The sequence below is a fragment of the Podarcis filfolensis genome, assembly GCF_964270895.1.
Source record: "Podarcis filfolensis genome assembly, chromosome: 17".
Taxonomy (NCBI): domain Eukaryota; kingdom Metazoa; phylum Chordata; class Lepidosauria; order Squamata; family Lacertidae; genus Podarcis; species Podarcis filfolensis.
The window spans coordinates 19,406,164-19,425,217 of NC_139621.1; the positions used below are offsets into that span (position 1 = coordinate 19,406,164).

Below are 19,054 nucleotides of genomic sequence, written 5' to 3' on the forward strand. Positions count from 1 at the left end.
GAGTCGGCCACAACTGGACCTAATGGTCAGGGGTCCCTTTACCTTTACTATGTTCTTCTTGCTCTATATGTTAAATCTGCAAGTTGTGCATATTCTGTCAATTTAAGTTGCCAGTCCTCTTTGATCGGGACCTTGCTCACTTTCCATTTTTCGGCTAACTAAACAGGGCCCGCAATTGTTGCAGAACAGGCTTGTATTTTAAAAACTTGCATCACAATCCCCTAGTCATTTACTGCAAACCTTCCTAGTTACTATGTTGGAAGGTGCAGGGTCAAAAAGGAGAGGAGTGTTTGCTGGATGCAAAGAAGTGTCTTTAAACAAAAACAGCTCACAAGCTTAAATATCATTAAAATTAAGAAAGAGGATCAAGAACAGGTATTGCAGTAAAATTAGTAATACATATAATCAGGACCACTGTTTTCTAGAACAACAACAACAACTGGGATTCATTATTATGCTTTGCTGCTTCCTCTAGGACAGGGTTTCCCAAACTTGAATTTCCAGCTGTTTTTGGACTACAATTCCCATCATCCCTGGCTAACAGGACCAGTGGTCAGGGATTATGGGAACTGTAGTATAAAAACAGCTGGAAATTCACGTTTGGGAAAGCCTGCAATAGGATTTCTGGACTAAATTTTGTTTTTCATTGTGTGTGTGTGTGTGTGTGTGTGTGTGTGTGCGCGCGCGAGCGCAACTGCCTCTCTTTTCTTACAACAAACAGATTCTGCACAAAATGTAATCTCTCTCTGTCTTTTCCTTCTCTCTCTTCATAATCCCAGTCTGCAGTATGTATCTCAATACGAAGGTCACTAAGGAATACAACGAATGTTAATCATTGAAAGAGACCTGAAACACAGGTGGGAAAGGAAAGATGTGTGTCTAAAGGAAAGTTTGCTGAAATTCAGCGGTCTGTAATTTTCGACTAGGCTTGGTCACCATGCCAAAACTTGCAGCTGTCAGGACTTTGAACTTCCTCTTATCTCTGCCTTCCACATCGTGCCTCTGCACAAGGTCAGAGACAATTCCCTTCCCAGCCACAATTTTGATGCACAAAAGGATGGCAGGAGGCTCGCTGGAGACTCTTGCACAGTCATGGTGCTGGTGGAACAACACCTTAGTCTGAGATCAGGATTAAGCTTGGATTCCAACTCCCCACTTAAGAGAACACTGCTCTACAAGCAAGGAGAAATGTAGCACTTTTCCCTGGTTGCTTCTTTTGAAAAAAGCTTTCCTAGGGCCAGGTCAGATGACAGCCATCAGTGAACAGCTACTGCCTGAACAACATTCAAGTCCATTTGCGCAGAGCTCCTGCTCTGACAGGCATAAGCGGTGCCTTGCTAGGAGGCCACATGTGCACTGATATGTGCATTGGTCGACATAACTTTTCTTATTACAGTGGTACCTCTAGATACGAACGGGATCTGTTCTGGAGCCCTGTTTGCATCTAGAGGTAAACGTAACTAGCGACGGCACGTCTGTGCACACACGCGTCGCTTTTCGCCGCTTCTGCGCATGCGCGTGGCGTCATTTTGAGCGTCTGCGCATGCGCAAGTGATGAAACCTGGAAGTAACGCGCTTCATTACTTCCGGGTTGCCATGGAGCACAACTCGAAGGCGCTCAACTCGAAGCGTATTCAACCCGAGGTATGACTGTACATCCATTTGGCGCAGCTTGCTGAAAATCCAATCTGCACACACCAATAGCAGCTGCACAACATTCTTGTTATGTGCTGCTGGAGTACCGCTCATGTGCTGAGCAGAACATTGTTCCAGGGACAGCCTAGGGTTGTATCCAATGAAGTTGTCCTGTTAGCGCAAGGCTTCTGCCTGGACAACAGGGCTTCCTCTCCCTCTCCTCACTTGCCCCATTCCTCTCTTCCAAATCCGCTCCAGAAGGTTGGGGGGAACCCCTAGAACAGATCTGAGGGGGTGCAGGGAGAAGAATTCCTGTTGCACAGGTAGACCTCCTTCTGCTAATGGGATATACCCCCTAATGCTAAGAGGGTTGCGAAACTCACTCTAATTTGCGGTACTAAAATTCTCTCAGACGTACTTCTCCAAAAAGACCCTTGTCTCTTTAGAAAATGACTCTGCTCCTAAACTGTGACAACACCTTAGATTAAAACAAAAATGGGGGTGGGGGGGTCACAATACAACTCACGTGAAGTCTTGCAGAATAACTCGGGCGGGCTTAAATGGCACTTCGATGTTCTTGTGTTGCATCACGTTCCAGTTTAGGATGTTTTCAACATCTCCCTTCTTTACTAGGAACTCGTCACAGTTGCGGACTGAGGCCTCCAGCAACACTCTGATAGAGAACGGCAAACGTTCTGGGAAGGAAAGCACCTCTGTTAGAAGCATGTGGAGACTAAAGCTATATGGTACAAACGTAAGGAGATTAAATTGTAATATAGCGAAAAGAAGATTCCATTCCATTGGTGGGGAGAAGTTGTAGCTCGAAACTTCTAAGTCACAACTAACCACAGTTCCTTGGTGCATGGTAGCTACACATTCAGAGACACATTTTTTCCCTTTAATACTACACAGACCACCATTATGGAGATTTCTTTCTTTCTTTCTTTCTTTCTTTCTTTCTTTCTTTCTTCATAAGCCACTTTGAGATTCTGGATGAAAAGCTATGTAGAATTATTTTTAACTATAAATACAAACAAATGCACATTTACAGTCATAACTTGGAAGCCGAATGCCTTGGGAGTCGAACATTTTGGCTCCCGACCGCCACAAGCCCAGAAGTGAACGTTCCGGTTTGTGAATGTACTTTGGAAGCCGAATCTGACGTGGTTTCCATGGCTTCCAATTGCGTGCAGGAAGCTCCTGCAGCCAATCGGAAGCCACGCCTTCGTTGTCGAACGTTTTCGGAAGTTAAACGGACTTCCGGAATGGATTGCGTTCTACAGCCAAGGTACAACTGTACTTAAAAAAAAATACCCATGCAGTCACATCATATGCAACTTCTGCACACATGTGAAGAGCATAGGAAGCTACTTTGCACTAAGTTAGACCACTGGGTCCATCTAACTCAATCAGATTAGCAGTGCTCCGGGATTTCAGACAGGGGTCTCTCCCAGTCCTATTTGGAGATGCCTGGGTTTGGACCTGGAACCTTCTCCATGCAAAGCAGGTGCTCCACAACCGGGCTAGAGAGTGGCAGCTCTCCAAGCCCAGTCCCCAGAGCCGTCTTTCCCATAGGGCTTAGTGGTGCATCGCGCCACGGCGCTGGCCTCTTAGGGCGCCCCAGCAAGTGGGGGAGCTGGACGGCTTTGCTGGCAGCCTCCCCTTCCCCTGCATGCCCGCCAGCTGCGCCCCACCAAACATATGGCTGGCAGACACACAGCTTCCCTTCCAAGCCTCTGCAGGGATTGCTCTCCTCCCGCGGAGGCTTGGGAGGGGCACAACTTCACTCCCAAGCCTCTGCAGGGATCGCTCTCCCGCAGTGGCATGGAGGAAAGTTGCGCCCCCCAACACTATCCGTGGTAATTTGGGAGACAGCCTCCTAACCAGAGATACCAGGAACTGGAACCAGAAACCTTCTGTTTGCAAAGCACATGATATGTCTCGTCCAAAGCATAAGTACAAGCAATCAAGTGATGTGTGTGCATATGTGAACTGCCTCAAAAGCTGCAGGGAGCAACTCTGAATGTAACCAACGTACCATATCTTGGGTCTCCGAGTCGGTTCAAATTGAAGAATTTTTTTGTCGCTTGGCTTGGGTCCAGCGGTTCCCCAAGATGCGCAAAAGGGTTGCTCATGGCTGAAATATCTTGGAAGTCACTGCAAATACAAGATGGGGCCATGCCAAGTTAAAAACTGGAGCGAGTTTAACTTTTATTGTTATTTATTCAATGTATTAGTCCCTTCACCATCAGGTCCTGGGTAGGTTTAAAATTCAGTATTAAAAACATTTTTAAACAAATTACAATCGCAGGAATAGGACGGGTCCTAAAAACATGCATCTCAGATGCCAAAGACCAAGGCCTTATTTGTACAAATCTGGAATAACCTGCATATAGTCAGATTACACATTCACTATGTTTTCTAAAACTTACAGTTCTTACATAAATTGTAAACCAGTTCATCAGTTTTAACAGACAGTTCTCTCAAAAATCCCTTTGGAAATATAAAAACGGAAGTATAGAAACGGCAGGGCATCTTTCCACACACATACCTCCAAATATTTCCAGTACACCTTAGAAGGTGTTCCCTCTTTTTATTCCCTGCCTTATTTCTTGCCTACCTTTGGCGCATCTCTCACATCACTGGGCTCAGCACTTGTTTTGGTGCTTCTTAACTTGCAAAGTGCCTCTGCAGTCTTTTCGTAACACAACCTTCAAAACTGTTTCAGTGTCAGCCTGAACACCTCTGCCAAGTGCAATTATACATTTACTTAAATCTCCAAATTAGAAGGTTCCATGAGCAATAGGAACACAGGGAAGCTATAATAATAATAAAAACTAGAGAAGCATAGGAAGAGAATTAGCAGTTTGGTGCATCTTGGTGGGGGGCATATTTTGGAAAGGAAACCCTCACAGAGTGGGGGGGGGCTGGTTAAGCATGTGTTTTTCTCAGGGTTCCAGACCACTGCAAACTAACAGAGGAAACATCCCAGACCCTCCAGGAATGTCCTGTTTTTACTTAAAGGTAAAGGGACCCCTGACCATTAGGTCCAGTCGTGACCGACTCTGGGGTTGTGGCGCTCATCTCGCTTTATTGGCTGAGGGAGCTGGCATACAGCTTCCAGGTCATGTGGCCAGCATGACTAAGCCGCTTCTGGTGAACCAGAGCAACGCACGGAAACGCCGTTTACCTTCCCACCAGAGCGGCACCTATTTATCTACTTGCACTTTGACGTGCTTTCGAACTGCTAAGTGGGCAGGAGCAGGGACCAAGCAACGGGAGCTCACCCCGTCGCGGGGATTCGAACCGCCAACATTCTGATCAGGAAGCCCTAGGCTCTGTGGTTTAACCTGCGTCCCTGTTTTTACTTAAAGGTAAAAGGTAACGGTACCCCTGCCCGTACGGGCCAGTCTTGACAGACTCTAGGGTTGTGCGCTCATCTCACTCTAGAGGCCGGGAGCCAGCGCTGTCCGCAGACACTTCCGGGTCACGTGGCCAGCGTGACGAAGCTGCTCCGGCGAACCAGCACCAGAGCAGCACACGGAACGCCATTTACCTTCCCGCTAGAAAGCGGTACCTATTTATCTACTTGCACTTAATTGTGCTTTCGAACTGCTAGGTGGGCAGGAGCTGGGACCGAACAACGGGAGCTCACCCCGCCGCGGGGATTCGAACCGCCGACCATGCAATTGGCAAGTCCTAGGCGCTGAGGTTTTGTCGCTATTATCATTGGAGAAATGTTGGAGGGTGTGGAGTTATTCGTCTCCTGAAGCAATCCTGTATAGGGAAGGTGTTTTTTTAATGTTTAATATTTTATTATGTTTTTATATCTATGTTGGACCCTGCCCAGGGTGGCTGGGGCAACCCAGTAAGATGTGTGGGGTATAAATAGTAATATTATCATACTATGCAGAACTGGTGAAACTGACATACAAATTGCGAGACAAGGACAACTGTGACTTCAAAGAAGAATGGGAACTTTTTACAAACTACTTAAGAAGGCAACAAAATGAGTTTGGACTCCTTGGCAGGTTTTGAATAAACATACACAAATTTATTGATTGTTAACATAATAGACAGATAATTTTAGGATTTATATAATTTTACAATATGCAGAGAATAACATGTATTGAGAAATCAGAGAGAGGAACTGAGGGAAGTCTCAGGGGGGAGGGAGGGTTTTGGGGGGAGGGGGGAGGGAGGAAAAAAGGGGAGAAAAATAATGGAGATGATTTGTTTTGATAATTTGTTATGTTGAAAGTCTTAATAAAACCTAAAAAAAACTAAAAAAAAGCAATATTATCATGGAATGGAATACCATTATGGAATGGGACGTCCCTATTTTCATTGGAGAATTGTTGGAATATGTATGATATTCCTGATTTTCACTAAAAGACTGGAGAAGGGCATGGTGCCCATAAATGCACAGATTCTGCTAGTTCATTTAACTTAATGGTTATCTGCTGTCATTCATGTTGCTGCTTCTCCAAACAGGAGCTGGTGGAAACCAAGTCATCCATCAAGAAAGAAGAGAGAAACAAAGCAGTTGTGCAAACTCCCACAAATCTGTGCTGACTTGAGGCTGCCAGCAGCCAGTCACAGAAACCAGGTTGCATTAGAATAAACAAGAACTCCACCTACATACACTTGCAAAATTCGGGGGGGGGGAGTGAGAGAATTAAACGCAGCAGACATGTCACTTCATGTCAGATCATTTATACTGCTGCTGAACTACAACTCCCATCATGCCCTGGCCATTGGATATGCTGGGCTGGGGCTGATAGGAGTTGGAGTCTAGCGACATTGGGAGGGTCACGGGTTTTGCAACCCTGATTTAAGCCAGCAACCAGGTGGGGTGGGGTGGGTGTCTATTTACAACCAAGTTATAGATTGCTAAATATCCCTTGAAAAGTAGAACCCAGGATAAACCTGAGCTCTGCTGGTAAATTGTGGATTATTTTGCTTGGCTTTACACATGGAATTAACTGCCACTTTAATAAGAACTTCCTGAAATAACATTATAACGTGGTTATGCTGTGAGCGTGAGAGGAGATTTAAGTTACGTCCCCGTTCCAAGGTATTATTTGCATAACGAGAGACAAGTTATATTCCACAAAGTATAAACATCAGGGCACCAGGATAAAGGTATGTGGAGCAAAGTTCATTTGTTGCAAAAACTGTTTCACAAGTTCCCTTGTGTTTTACAGTGGCTGCAACTCCAGCTCCAGAGAGACAAGTTGGGATTCTGCCACCAGCCTCAAAAAGCAGCACAAGATCTATGCAGTTTGCCTTGACATCTGGATCTGAAACAGAAATGAATTCTATACATTTCCCAATTTTCAACCGCAGAGGAGCAACGGCACCATTATAGCTCAGGCAGAATGATGCCTTTGATTACTCGTTCTTCTGATTATACAGTCCCAGTGCTGCAACAGGCAGACCATTTACACGGCAGACACCATGCTACTTACAAGCTTGCTCTGCAGTGAATAGATTCCATTCAGTGCAGAAGCTTATTCCAAAGCCAAGCCAACAGCCAGAGAAATAGAAGCTTTAAGGGTGTTTATGATCTAATGAAGAAACAGGAGGAAGCATCTTGGCTATTTGGGCAAATGGTTAAACCTCTCGCCTAGTAAAAATACAGTGGTACCTCGGGTTACATACGCTTCAGGTTACAGACTCCGCTAACCCATAAATATTACCTCGGGTTAAGAACTTTGCTTCAGGATGAGAACAGAAATCGTGCTCTGGCTGCGCGGCGACAGCAGGAGGCCCCATTAGCTAAAGTGGTGCTTCAGGTTAAGAACAGTTTCAGGTTAAGAACGGACCTCCGGAACGAATTAAGTACTTAACCCGAGGTACCACTGTAAAAGAAATCTTTCAAAAAGGCAAAACCCGTTGCTCATCAGTTTGCACCATTTCCCTCTAAATTCTGGGATTCTGGATAAAGGAACACTTGCTTTTACTGGCCTGAATCAGCACAGTCATATCTCGGGTTACAGACGCTTCGGGTTGCGTGATTTCGGGTTGCGCACTGTGCTGAACCCAGAAGTACCGGAACGGGTTACTTCCAGGTTTTGGCGCTTGCGCATGCACAGAAGCGCTAAATTGCACTTTTCGCGTGCACAGAAGCGCTGAATCGTGACCCACAGGTGAGCAGACGCAGCGCTGCGGGTTGCGAACATGCTTCCTGCACGGATCATGTTTGCAACCCAAGTGTCCACTGTAGTTAGAATTTCTTGGTTCAGGAGAAAACTGCTCCTCTTCTGGGTGGGACGATATTGCAGTCAGGCCTCGTGGTCTCCACACAGCATTTGGGGTGTCCCTGGCCACACTGTGGCCCCCAGCCAGCCAATCCAGGTGGCTGGGGGGGGGCGTGAGTTACCCTGTTTAAAGCAGCCACATGACCAGGGAGTCCTCCTATTTGGCTCCCGTTTCCACGGTTCCTGACCTGCTTCCATGGTTCCTGTCCGAAGCCCGGGTGGAGACTAGGGCCATGGCACAACCTTCCAGTGACTCTGGGGGAAGCTCTGAGTTGATGTGCATCAACAGGCCTCCCCCTACTGGTGGTTAACCCTTGTGAGACTTCCTGCATGGTGGGTAGGAGTCAGATATTGCCGTTCAAGCCAATACAGTGGTACCTCTGGTTGCGAACAGGATCCGTTCCAGGCCCGTTTGCAACATGAAAAGAGAGCAACCTGAAGTGGCGTATCTGCACAGGTGTGCGGTGCAATTTGGCACAGGTGCGCATGCGAGAACCATGATTTAGTGCTTCTGCGCATGTGCGAGTGGCGAAACCCAGAAGTAACCCTTTCTGGTACTTCCGGGTCGCTGCGGGATGTAACCTGAAAGAACGTAACATGAAGCAAACGTAACATGAGGCATGACTGTACCGCTCACATTCTGTAACCAATAAAGTTGTGGCCTAAATTTGTCCATTTAGCCTTATATACGATGTCAAAGTGTTATTATTCTACATAGGAGGGAGGCCTCAGGTCTTGACACGCAACAAGAGGATCTAGCCAAGTCTTCCCCAACCTGATGCCCTCCAGATATTTTAGTGAGTGTTAGAAACTCAGATATATAAGCTAGATGCCAAAAGGCTCCTTAAAACAAGGTTGCCATCGCCTAAACAGAATGTCTCGTTGCCATTTGGGGGCAAGATGGCTCTACATATGGCACAATGCCCAAATTGCCTCTTGGCATTTTAGCAAAGAGCTAGTTTAATATGCATATGATTTCCAAAGGTTGCATCCTGCTACCTGATCATTCCCTTAAGGATATTTGGCAAGGAGGGCAATACCTACCTTTAGTACAAGGGGTTGGGGCAACACTGGGTGAGATTTTGCAAGCCTACTAATTCGAGAAATTTCAACAGCCAAGAGGAGCTGAAGTAATTCGCAAACTGATTTAATCTACACAGCAAAGTCTTTAATCTTGATTGCCACTGTATTTAAATCACTTTATCTCCATTAGAGACACTACCCTTAATTGGCATATATCTGCAGTTGCTTCATGATAATGGGAACCTAACGTTTAAAAATGAGATCTTAATAAAGTAAGGTTTAAACCTTAATTCCATGCCCCATGTCTGTTTATTCACTTTGTACTCCCCCACCTCCTGTCCTGCTACTTGCAGTGAAATCAGGGATTCATTTTGCAGTTCCTTCCCCATTTTCTTCTCTATGAGTAGGAATGGGCAGCCTGTGCTTCTAATGAACACAGAATCTCCCCAGCCCAGTTGTTCATTTCTGTTAACAGGAATGGGAACTAGGACTGGATAAGGTTCTTTCCCAGTCTCATCACAGGGCGAGTAAAATCCTGCAGTACAGTGGTACCTCAGGTTAAGTACTTAATTCGTTCTGGAGGTCTGTTCTTAACCTGAAACTGTTCTTAACCTGAAACTGTTCTTAATCTGAAGCACCACTTTAGCTAATGGGGCCTCCTGCTGCCCAATTTCTGTTCTTATCCTGAAGCAAAGTTCTTAACCTGAAGCACTATTTCTGGGTTAGCAGAGTCTGTAACCTGAAGCGTATGTAACCTGAAGCGTATGTTCATATTACTTGAAATAATATGAAATATTCATTCTATTTCCAACATTCAGGACAGAGCACCGTTACTTGTAGGGCCACGATGGCACCACGCATGCACAAGAAGTAGACACCAGCAGACCTGGGGGGTGAGGGGGTAGGTTTGCAGAAAAATATATGTGGGGGGGGGATCCTTAAGAGGAGTGGGGAACCCTCAAAGCAGCCCAGCGAAGATTAAGTGTGCTTAGAGGCAATGGGATGCTGGTGCGAGGGAGAATGGAATGGAGTACAGTGGTATCTTGGGTTACAGACGCTTCAGGCTACAGACACTTCAGGTTACAGACTCCGCTAACCCAGAAATAGTATCTCGGGTTAAGAACTTTGCTTCAGGATGAGAACAGAAATTGTGTGGCGGCAGCAGCAGGAGGCCCCATTAGCTAAAGTGGTACCTCAGGTTAAGAACAGTTTCAGGTTAAGAATGGACCTCTAGAATGAATTAAGTTCTTATCCCGAGGTATCATGAAGAGGACATGGCTGGGGCAGGCACAGTGAACACGTTTGTTACAAATTTCACTCTTCAGAAATATGATCCCTTGAAATAAAAGAAAGTCCCCTCCTACTGTACATGGCTATGATGGGATACCAGATGAACCACGACTGAACTTTTAGATTGCACTGCCTGGAGGTTTCCTCCAAAGCCTTGACAACCAGGCAGAAACTGAAGAAACAAAAACGAAAAACCCCACCCTTATGTAACTTTGTAAATTTCAGCATGTAAATGTTTCTCAGTTTCCAGGGGAAAGCATTCACAAAGAGATTAGAGATTTGACTGCAGCCAATTTATGCATTTAATCCAGATCACAGTAGCTCTGAACGTTGCCCTAAATACAGCCTTTTCTGATGTCACAAAGCACAGATGTGTTGCTTTTCGACTGAAAAACCAAGGTACCCGTGTGCTCTTTTTCCGCCTTCACGTCCACCCCTGAACTTGTCACATCCGAACCATGTGTTTAAAGCACAACGATTCCCCCCAAAGAATTGTGGGAGCTGCAGTTTGCCTCTCACAGAGCTACAATTCCCGCAGTTCCAAGGATTCTTTGCAGGGTGGGGAAAGCTTTAAATGTATGGTGGAGATGTTCTGAACAAGGTTCTTACAAGGCTTTCTTGTTGGCCACAAGGCAAAAGCATAGTGCTCACACTTCTCTTTGGCAACAGCACCTGAGAAATACCAAGCGACAGTTGGTGAATGGAAGCTAACATTCACCAAAAAATTACATCGTTCCAGATGTCATTTTATTTGCGTACCAGACCTTCGTTCTGGGAACACCTGAGGAACAGATTTGTTACAGATTGTTTTCCCAGCTGCAACCTGGTACTCAACAGATGTTTTTGACTGCAGCTTTCATCAGCCTCAGCTACCCAAAAGTCAGGAATGATGGGCGTTGGAGTCCTAAGTATTTGGCTGTCGCTAAGTTAGGGATGGATGTTTTAGGAGATGGGATAGCTTCTTTCTAGGTAAGCCATAATAGTGTTTGTTTATGGACAAAGGGAACCCCCCCCCAAAAAAATATACTTTGGTTTTCATAGCAAATGTCCTCTCCAACCCCACTTTAAGTTTCAGTGGATCATATGCTCTCTTCACCAGTTTCTAGGATTACCGTATTTTTCGCTCTATAAAATGCACTTCCCCCTCCTAAAAAGTAAGGGGAAATGTGTCTGCGTCTTATGGAGTGAATGCAGGTTCAGCGCTCCCTTTTAAGAGCCACGTGGAGCATGTGTGCGGCTCTTGGGGGCTTTTCCCTGAGGAGGGAGAAGCGCTGCCCTTCTCCCCCCTCGGGGAAAAGCCCCCAAGAGCCTCACACACACACCATGTGGCTCTTTAAATGGAGCACGCCTCTTGGGGGAGCCTTCATCCCGCTGCCCTGAAGAGGCTTCGCACGGCTATCCCATATGCCAGGACAGCAAGAGGCCATCCCAGAAGCCAGATCCCTCTTGCTGTTCTGGCTTCTGGGATTCAGAATATTTTTTTTCTTGTTTTCCTCCTCCAAAAACTAGGTGCATCTTATGGTCTGGTGCGTCTTATAGAGCAAAAAATACGGTATGTACCTTAACTAAGAGGGAAGGTGTCCAGCATCACACTTCTGAAAAAATGGGGGGGGCATGTGAAAGGTGGAAGGGAGCACAACATTTTAACATTCCAGAAACATAATGCTGGTATAAGCAACAACTCCAGGGATACCACTAAATATGGTATTTATAGAAGGGGCCTGTAGTCAGAGCTTAGGGTGAATAGCTGAATTTGTTTGCATGAAAACAGCAGTGTTTAAATACTGAATTCAGAACTGCAGCTTTGTTTTTGCTAGATCAGCATATCTCAATCTTCCGAGTGCACACTTCCTTTTCTTAATAAAAACTGGAGGTGTTTTGAACACACACACACCCAGTGTCAGAAAAGCTAGGAGCCAAATGGCTCCTGAGACCTGGGTTGTGGGCGGCAAAACAGAATATCTAGTCGCCATAGTGGGGGGGGGGGCGACAACACTTGTTATTTTTTATTTTGATAAGCGTAAATTAATACACATTCACATAAGCGACAAATTGTTGATATCACATTTTTAGCGGAAATTATTAATACATGTTTAATTTGGTGTTGGGACGCAGGAGGCGCTGTGGATTAAACCACTGAGCCTAGGGCTTGCCGATCAGAAGGTCAGTGGTTCGAATCCCCACGACGGGGTGAGCTCCCATTGCTCGGTCTCTGCTCCTGCCAACCTAGCAGTTCAAAGTGCAAGTAGATAAATAGGTACCACTCTGGCGGGAAGGTAAACGGCGTTTCCGTGCGCTGCTCTGGTTCACCATAAGCGGCTTAGTCATGCTGGCCACATGACCCAGAAGCTGTACGCCGGCTCCCTCGGCCAATAAAGCTAGATGAGCGCCACAACCCCAGAGTCAGCCACGACTGGACCTAATGGTCAGGGGTTCCTTTACCTTTACCTTTAATTTGGTGTTGACAATGAAAATATTGGTACCATACTTCAGTTTTCAAAACACTCTACTCTTTATTGTTAAACCCCTTAACATATACTTTGAGGCTTCAAAGCACATACATTTCAGTCATCCTGGAGGGTCAGCCAGGTGCAAAAAATGGCACCCAGACTTTTTGAGGTGCTCGCAAATGGAGAATCTTTCGGCGCAAAATGCATCTGGCACCCTGCTAATTTCAAACCCAGCACACACCCCGCTTGAGGGGTTACCTATGCTCATTCTTGCCGGATCCTCATGCATCTGCATGCATCACTGTTCTGGGCATACATCTTGAATGGAGGAATGACAGTCCAGAGCAGTGGTTCATATAGGCAAACATGGCAGCTTCTTCAAGGCAGATAACAATACTTGCATCGCAAGTGAGCGAATGGGCCTAACACAACCACTGCAAACACATGGTAGAATTACCTGCCCTCAGAAGAGGCTTGTTGGGAAAAGACGCAGCCAGAGCAGTGAATCACACAGAGACACAGAAGGCAGACTCCTCTGTGAATGGGCACTCTGGCCTCACAGGAGTCATTTTATAACTCAGGACACACCAGCGTGATCTGGCACACTGGGAAAATACAAGGGTAGCCTTGCACATGAGAGTTTTGATCTGAGTACATTATTAATCTTTTATTATCAAAACTTGCAGATAAACCAGGTTGCAACAACAAGCTGTCTGCAACACCCTGGCACCACATTGTACAGAGTTTGATGGATTGTATCACCACGTTGCAAAAGCTTGAATTATGTTGCACTCCTCAAACACTGCAAACATTATTCCAGTTTATTGACAATGGCCAACAGCAGCAGGAGGAGGGTGGGTGGGGAGCAAATTGTTACAGCTCTCCTCACCTAAAATGAAGAGGCAAAACGAATGTGTGATTATGTGTAATCTGGGAAGGCACTGTATCTGCTGTTAGATTTCAAGAAACCTAGTATTTCTAGCAAAATTCTAGAATAAGGGTAGAAGTGCTCCCCTATCACTGCCAGTACTGTGTATTCTTTGCACTGCTGTTAACTTCTTTTGTATGGTTTTTTTTTAATGCAATAAATAAATAATATCTCCTGCAGTATCTACCGTGCAGGTACAGTATCCCTGACAGATAACCAGCCAACCTCTCTTTAAACGCTTCCAGTTGGGCACAGCCCGCCACCTCCTGAAGCAATCTGCTTCACTTTTGAACAAAACATCAATGGTGCCCACCTGAGAGGTGCTGGATCTGAGTTCTGGTGAGTTCCAGCTGCAAAAACAATTCCCAATGCTACTGCATATACAACAGGGGTAAGGAACCTTTGGCCCGTCAGATGCTGAACTGCAACTCCCATCAGCCCGGACCAGTATGGCCAATGGCCAGGGATGATGGGGGTTCCATGTCCGAAATTAGCCAGGCGCCAGGGTCCAGACTGACCTGGGTCCAATTGCGGCCATGTGGAGATTTTAAAATGAGGCTGCATTTTAAATTGCATTTTAACCTGTATTTTAAATTGTGGTTTTTTTTCCTTTTTCATATTATGTTTTTACTGAAATTTTATTGGTGTTAGCCGCCCTGAGCCTGGCTCTGGCTGGGGAGGGCGGGGTATAAATAAAATTTATTATTATTAAAATGCCCTTTGGAAAAGGATCTGAAATATTTCCCTTGAAATCTGAATTTGTTTCATGTTGTAAATCGCTTTGAGACATTCTATTGTGGCGACCATAACATAGCTTTAAGGTGCCATTCGGCGATTAGCTTACGCATCGGAGTTTCTGACACTGTGAGTTCTAGTTCCGCAACATCTGGAGGGTCAAAAGATACTCAAGCACAACACAGGCTGGAATCAGTTCAACATTACCTGTGATGCTCTACCTGTCTTTTAAATCAGAACCAGTGAAGGCAGTGAAGGTCCTGTGTGAGTGTCTGGAGGCGGTTGGAGGATGGATGGCGGCTAACAGATTGAGATTGAATCCTGACAAGACAGAAGTATTGTTTTGGGGGGACAGGAGGCGGGCTGGTGTGGAGGATTCCCTGGTCCTGAATGGGGTAACTGTGCCCCTGAAGGACCAGGTGTGCAGCCTGGGAGTCATTTTGGACTCACAGCTGTCCATGGAGGCACAGGTCAAATCCGTGTCCTGTTTACCAGCTCCATCTGGTACACGGGCTGAGACCCTATTTGCCTGCGGACTGCCTCGCCAGAGTGGTGCATGCTCTTGTTATCTCCCGCTTGGACTACTGCAATGCACTCTACGTGGGGCTACCTTTGAAGGTGACCCGGAAACTACAACTAATCCAGAACGCGGCCGCTAGACTGGTCACTGGGAGCAGCCGCCGAGACCACATAACACTGGTCTTGAAAGACCTACATTGGCTCCCAGTACGTTTCCGAGCACAATTCAAAGTGTTGGTGCTGACCTTTAAAGCCCTAAACGGTCTCGGTCCAGTATATCTGAAGGAGCGACTCCACCCCCATCGTTTTACTCGGACACTGAGGTCCAGCACCGAGGGCCTTCTGGCAGTTCCCTCACTGCGAGAAGCCGAGTTACAGGGAACCAGGCAGAGGGCCTTCTTGGTAGTGGTGCCCTCCCTGTGGAACACCCTCCCACCAGATGTCAAAGAGAACAACAACTACCAGACTTTTAGAAGACATCTGAAGGCAGCCTTCTTTAGGGAAGCTTTTAATGTTTGATGTATTACAGTATTTTACTATTTTTTGGGAAGCCGCCCAGAGTGGCTGTGGAAGCCCAGCCAGATAGGCGGAGTATAAATAATAAATTATTATTATTAATATTATTATTATTATTATTATTATTATTATTATTATTATGCTACCTGCTCTCTCCTCCTCACCAAGCCCCTGGATACTGGCCCTCCCAGGACACACACTTCTCACCCCATACTGTGTTGTTAGGAGAAAATGGTCTGCAAGATCCTAGAAACTTAAAATGCTCAGCGAAACTGAATCTGTAAGCACCTTGATCTCCCTTTCAATACACACAGAAGCCCACCAGAGAGAGGACCTCCAAACCAAAAATGGTCCTCCTCTGCAGTTGAGAAATAAGCCTCTGTCTTTGGAAAACCAACCCTGAACTTTGCTCCTGCTTGACAAGCAGGCCAAGCAGAGGAGGGGAGGGAAAGAAAGGCAGGCAATCTGAACAGAGAAAACAGGAGAAGACAACAGGCAGAGAAACGTGTTTTTTAAGACCGCCAAGAATAAATGGAAAGTGCAATCCGACACACTGTCTGCTCAGAAGTCAGACCCACGGAGTCCAGCAGTGACTACTTGCTAGGTAAGGACTGCAGCCTTTGAAATAAATCTTTAAGCAAATCAAGTGCTGTTAAGCTTAATGCTGGTCTTTTTATTTTTATTTTAATCCCCAGCAAACTTCCAATCTCAAACTGAAGTGTTGCCACATCCATGGATGAGTAAGCATGCAATCCTAAGCAAAATTCACCAGAAGTCAAGGCGGTTTCCTTCTTTTGAATCGTGGCGAGGAAGGGAACTGCGAGGTCCTTTTTACGAGGGACACATCCCTGCACCCTTTCCATATTATTTATTAAAAAAAAAGAGAGAGAGAAATTTAAAGTTGGGCGGGAATCCTTTCCCCAAACCTGACCCTTTAACGAGCTCCAAAAGTGACCTGGCCCGCACCTGCCAGCCCGCTTTGAAGCAAGAAACAGGGAGAGAGACGTCGCTTAGGATCGCGCGCAGCTAGAAGCCAAGGCCCCGGGCAGTAACAGCAGGGCGACCCTCGCCGTATTTTACTCGTCCTGACTGCAGCGGGGGCTTCTACTCCCAGGAAAGCGAGGTTAGGCCCGCCGCCGCCCGGGGCTTCTGGCCAGACAGGATCGGGCTGCGCGCCCAGGATCGGGCTGCGCGCCTCACAGGATCGGGCTGCGCGCCCAGGCAGCCTCGATCTTCGGCCCGCTCCGCCCGCCTTGCAGAAGCAAGCCCTCCCTGCTTCCTCCCGAGCAAGCGCGGCCTCCTGGCCGGGCTTCCTCTCGAGTAAGGAGGCGGCGTCTGCGGCTCCTCGCGGGGGAGACGGAGAGGCTCCGCGGACGCGGCGCTTACCTGCGCTGCAGGAGGGTCGCGAAGCGGCGAAGGGCGCGCGCAGGTTAGGCGCCCCGAAACCGGCGCCTGCGAAGCAGCAGCAGCAGCAGCAGCAGCAGCGGGGGCCGCGCCACTCTCGCTCCGCCCACCGCCCAGCTGGCCGTTCCCACGGCCCACCCACCTCGGGTCGCAGCGGGAGGCGGACACGTCCCTTCCTCCCGCCCTCCCGCCGCCTCGGGGGAGACTTGCCTCCGCCTCCGCGGCTCGGCTTCTCCCGCGCCCTCTGCTGGGCTGCTGCGGAGAAGCGGGGGAAGCAAAGAGCAAGCCTGGGGGGTGGGGGAGCGGGGTCGTCTACTCCAAGGGGGCCCACTTGAATGAAATACTGATTTTATTGAACAATTAAATCAATAAAGGTCAATGGCAATACATAGCAATCTGAGGTTCTGCCCCTGCCCTAACAAAAATCCTGCCTACGGCGCCCATGCACACCCCGGGTCATCTAGTCCAAGAATGAAATACTGATTTTATCGATCAATAAAGATCAATGGAAATACACAGCGATCTGAGGTTCTCCCCCCGCCCTAACAAAAATCCTGGCTACGCCCATGCCCCCCCCCAGGGTCATCTAGTCCAAGTGGGCCCACTTGAATTAAATACTGATTTTATTGATCAATAAAATCAATAAAAATCAATGGCAATACATAGCAATCTGAGGTCCCCCCCCCGCCCTAACAAAAATCCTGCCTACGGCGCCCATGCCCCCCCCCCCGGGTCATCTAGTCCAAGGGGGCCCACTTGAATGAAATACTGATTTTATCGATCAATAAAATCAATTGAAATCAATATTATTGCTTCCCTAAGGGGGTCTTAGCCTCGTAAGGAGGACTGGACCCTCGGAAGGAGCACGGTTGTGGAAATGACAGAGACCACACCAGGATTGGCGAAAAAGGAAAGTCTGATCTTTATTTTCAAAGAACAGAAGACTGTTGGGCGGAGTGAGAACCTTGAACAAAGGAACTGCCTTTACTTAAATACCTTTTCATTTCCATACTGATCAATGATACAGAAAAATGACAGAAACTGCACGAAGAGAGGTAAGTGGGATGTTGTAAGATCTTGGGTGGTGTTAATGAAGATATTGTCCACTTTGAGGTTGGGAACAAAACATTTCCTTTTCAGCAGATCTTGACTAACAGTTCTGCTTTTTGCTTCATTTTCAGAAGAAATTCCAGGGGTTTTGGGGTGATCGGTATGCAGATTAAACGGCTGGATATTTGGGAAACGGTTATCAGTGTTGGTGTGAAGTTCCGCTCTGCATACTTTTATTAATTAAACTGATTTTATGTTGCATTTTGTGTGTACTGTATTCACGATGTCATTTGTGGACCCAGTAGGTGGCGCTGTGGTGCTTGAAGGTATTTTGACAGCACGTGTCAGAATATTGACAGATCAAGTATACGGCAATGGAAAGTCACATAGAATATAAAATCTTTGGCTACATTCTTCCAGTTACATTTTTCTATTCAAGTTACATTTTCTAGTGTAATAAAACACTTTTGTAAGATACAGAAAGGCGATACATTTGATAAGAAAAACACTTTTTAGAAAGATACAAAAGGCGATACATTTAATAGAGTCAACAGTTGCATTCCTCAGCTACATTCTTTAGTGGTATTACAGCGATACAGCGATACAGAAGGAAAATATACAAGTAAAAAGATACATTCTTTTGTTAGCATAGAAATACGAAACACTGAGAGGTTCATTTATTAACTCCCCTCTCTGATCGTGGCTTCTCTTAAAAGGTAAAGGTAAAGGGACCCCTGACCATTAGGTCCAGTCTTGACCGACTCTGGGGTTGCGGCGCTCATCTCGCTTTACTGGCCGAGGGAGCCAGCGTACAGCTTCCGTGTCATGTGGCCAGCATGACTAAGCCGCTTCTGGCAAACCAGAGCAGCGCACGGAAACACCGTTTACCTTCCCGCTAGAGCGGCACCTATTTATCTACTTGCACTTTGACATGCTTTCGAACTGCTAGGTTGGCAGGAGCAGGGACCGAGCAATGGGAGCTCACCCCGTTGCAGGGATTCAAACCGCCCACCTTCTGATCGGCAAGTCCTAGGCTCTGTGGTTTAACCCACAGCGCCACCCGTGTCCCATGGCTTCTCTTATGACCCAATAAATCAATAAAGCTCAATAGCAATACATAGCAATGAGAGGTTCTCCCCCCCCCCCGCCCTAACAAAAATCCTGGCTACGCCCATGCCTCCTCCCGGTCATCTAGTCCAAGGGGGCCCACTTGAATCAAATATTGATTTTATCAATCAATA

The 19,054-nt window shown here is 46.7% G+C and overlaps 1 protein-coding gene and 1 long non-coding RNA gene across 3 annotated transcripts in view; one reads left to right on the forward strand and one right to left on the reverse strand.

The window, feature by feature from the left end:
- ACO1 (aconitase 1) overlaps nucleotides 1-16,939 on the reverse strand; it is a 49,286-nt gene extending 32,347 nt beyond the window's left edge. For both annotated transcript variants that reach the window (XR_014542987.1, XM_083593107.1), the window contains exons 1-3: nucleotides 16,746-16,939; nucleotides 3,674-3,792; nucleotides 2,162-2,330 (exon numbers count right to left, since the gene is read on the reverse strand). Coding sequence is in view for 1 of the 2 variants with exons in the window: in XM_083593107.1 (XP_083449233.1) it covers nucleotides 2,162-2,330; nucleotides 3,674-3,770 (266 nt within the window). In the remaining variant the exon portion in view is untranslated. The remainder of the gene's footprint in view (nucleotides 1-2,161; nucleotides 2,331-3,673; nucleotides 3,793-16,745) is intronic.
- LOC310753096 lies at nucleotides 15,560-18,074 on the forward strand. The gene is made up of 2 exons (XR_014543178.1): nucleotides 15,560-15,963; nucleotides 17,586-18,074. It is a non-coding gene; the product is annotated as an uncharacterized lncRNA (long non-coding RNA).
- The last annotated feature ends 980 nt before the right edge of the window (nucleotides 18,075-19,054 follow it).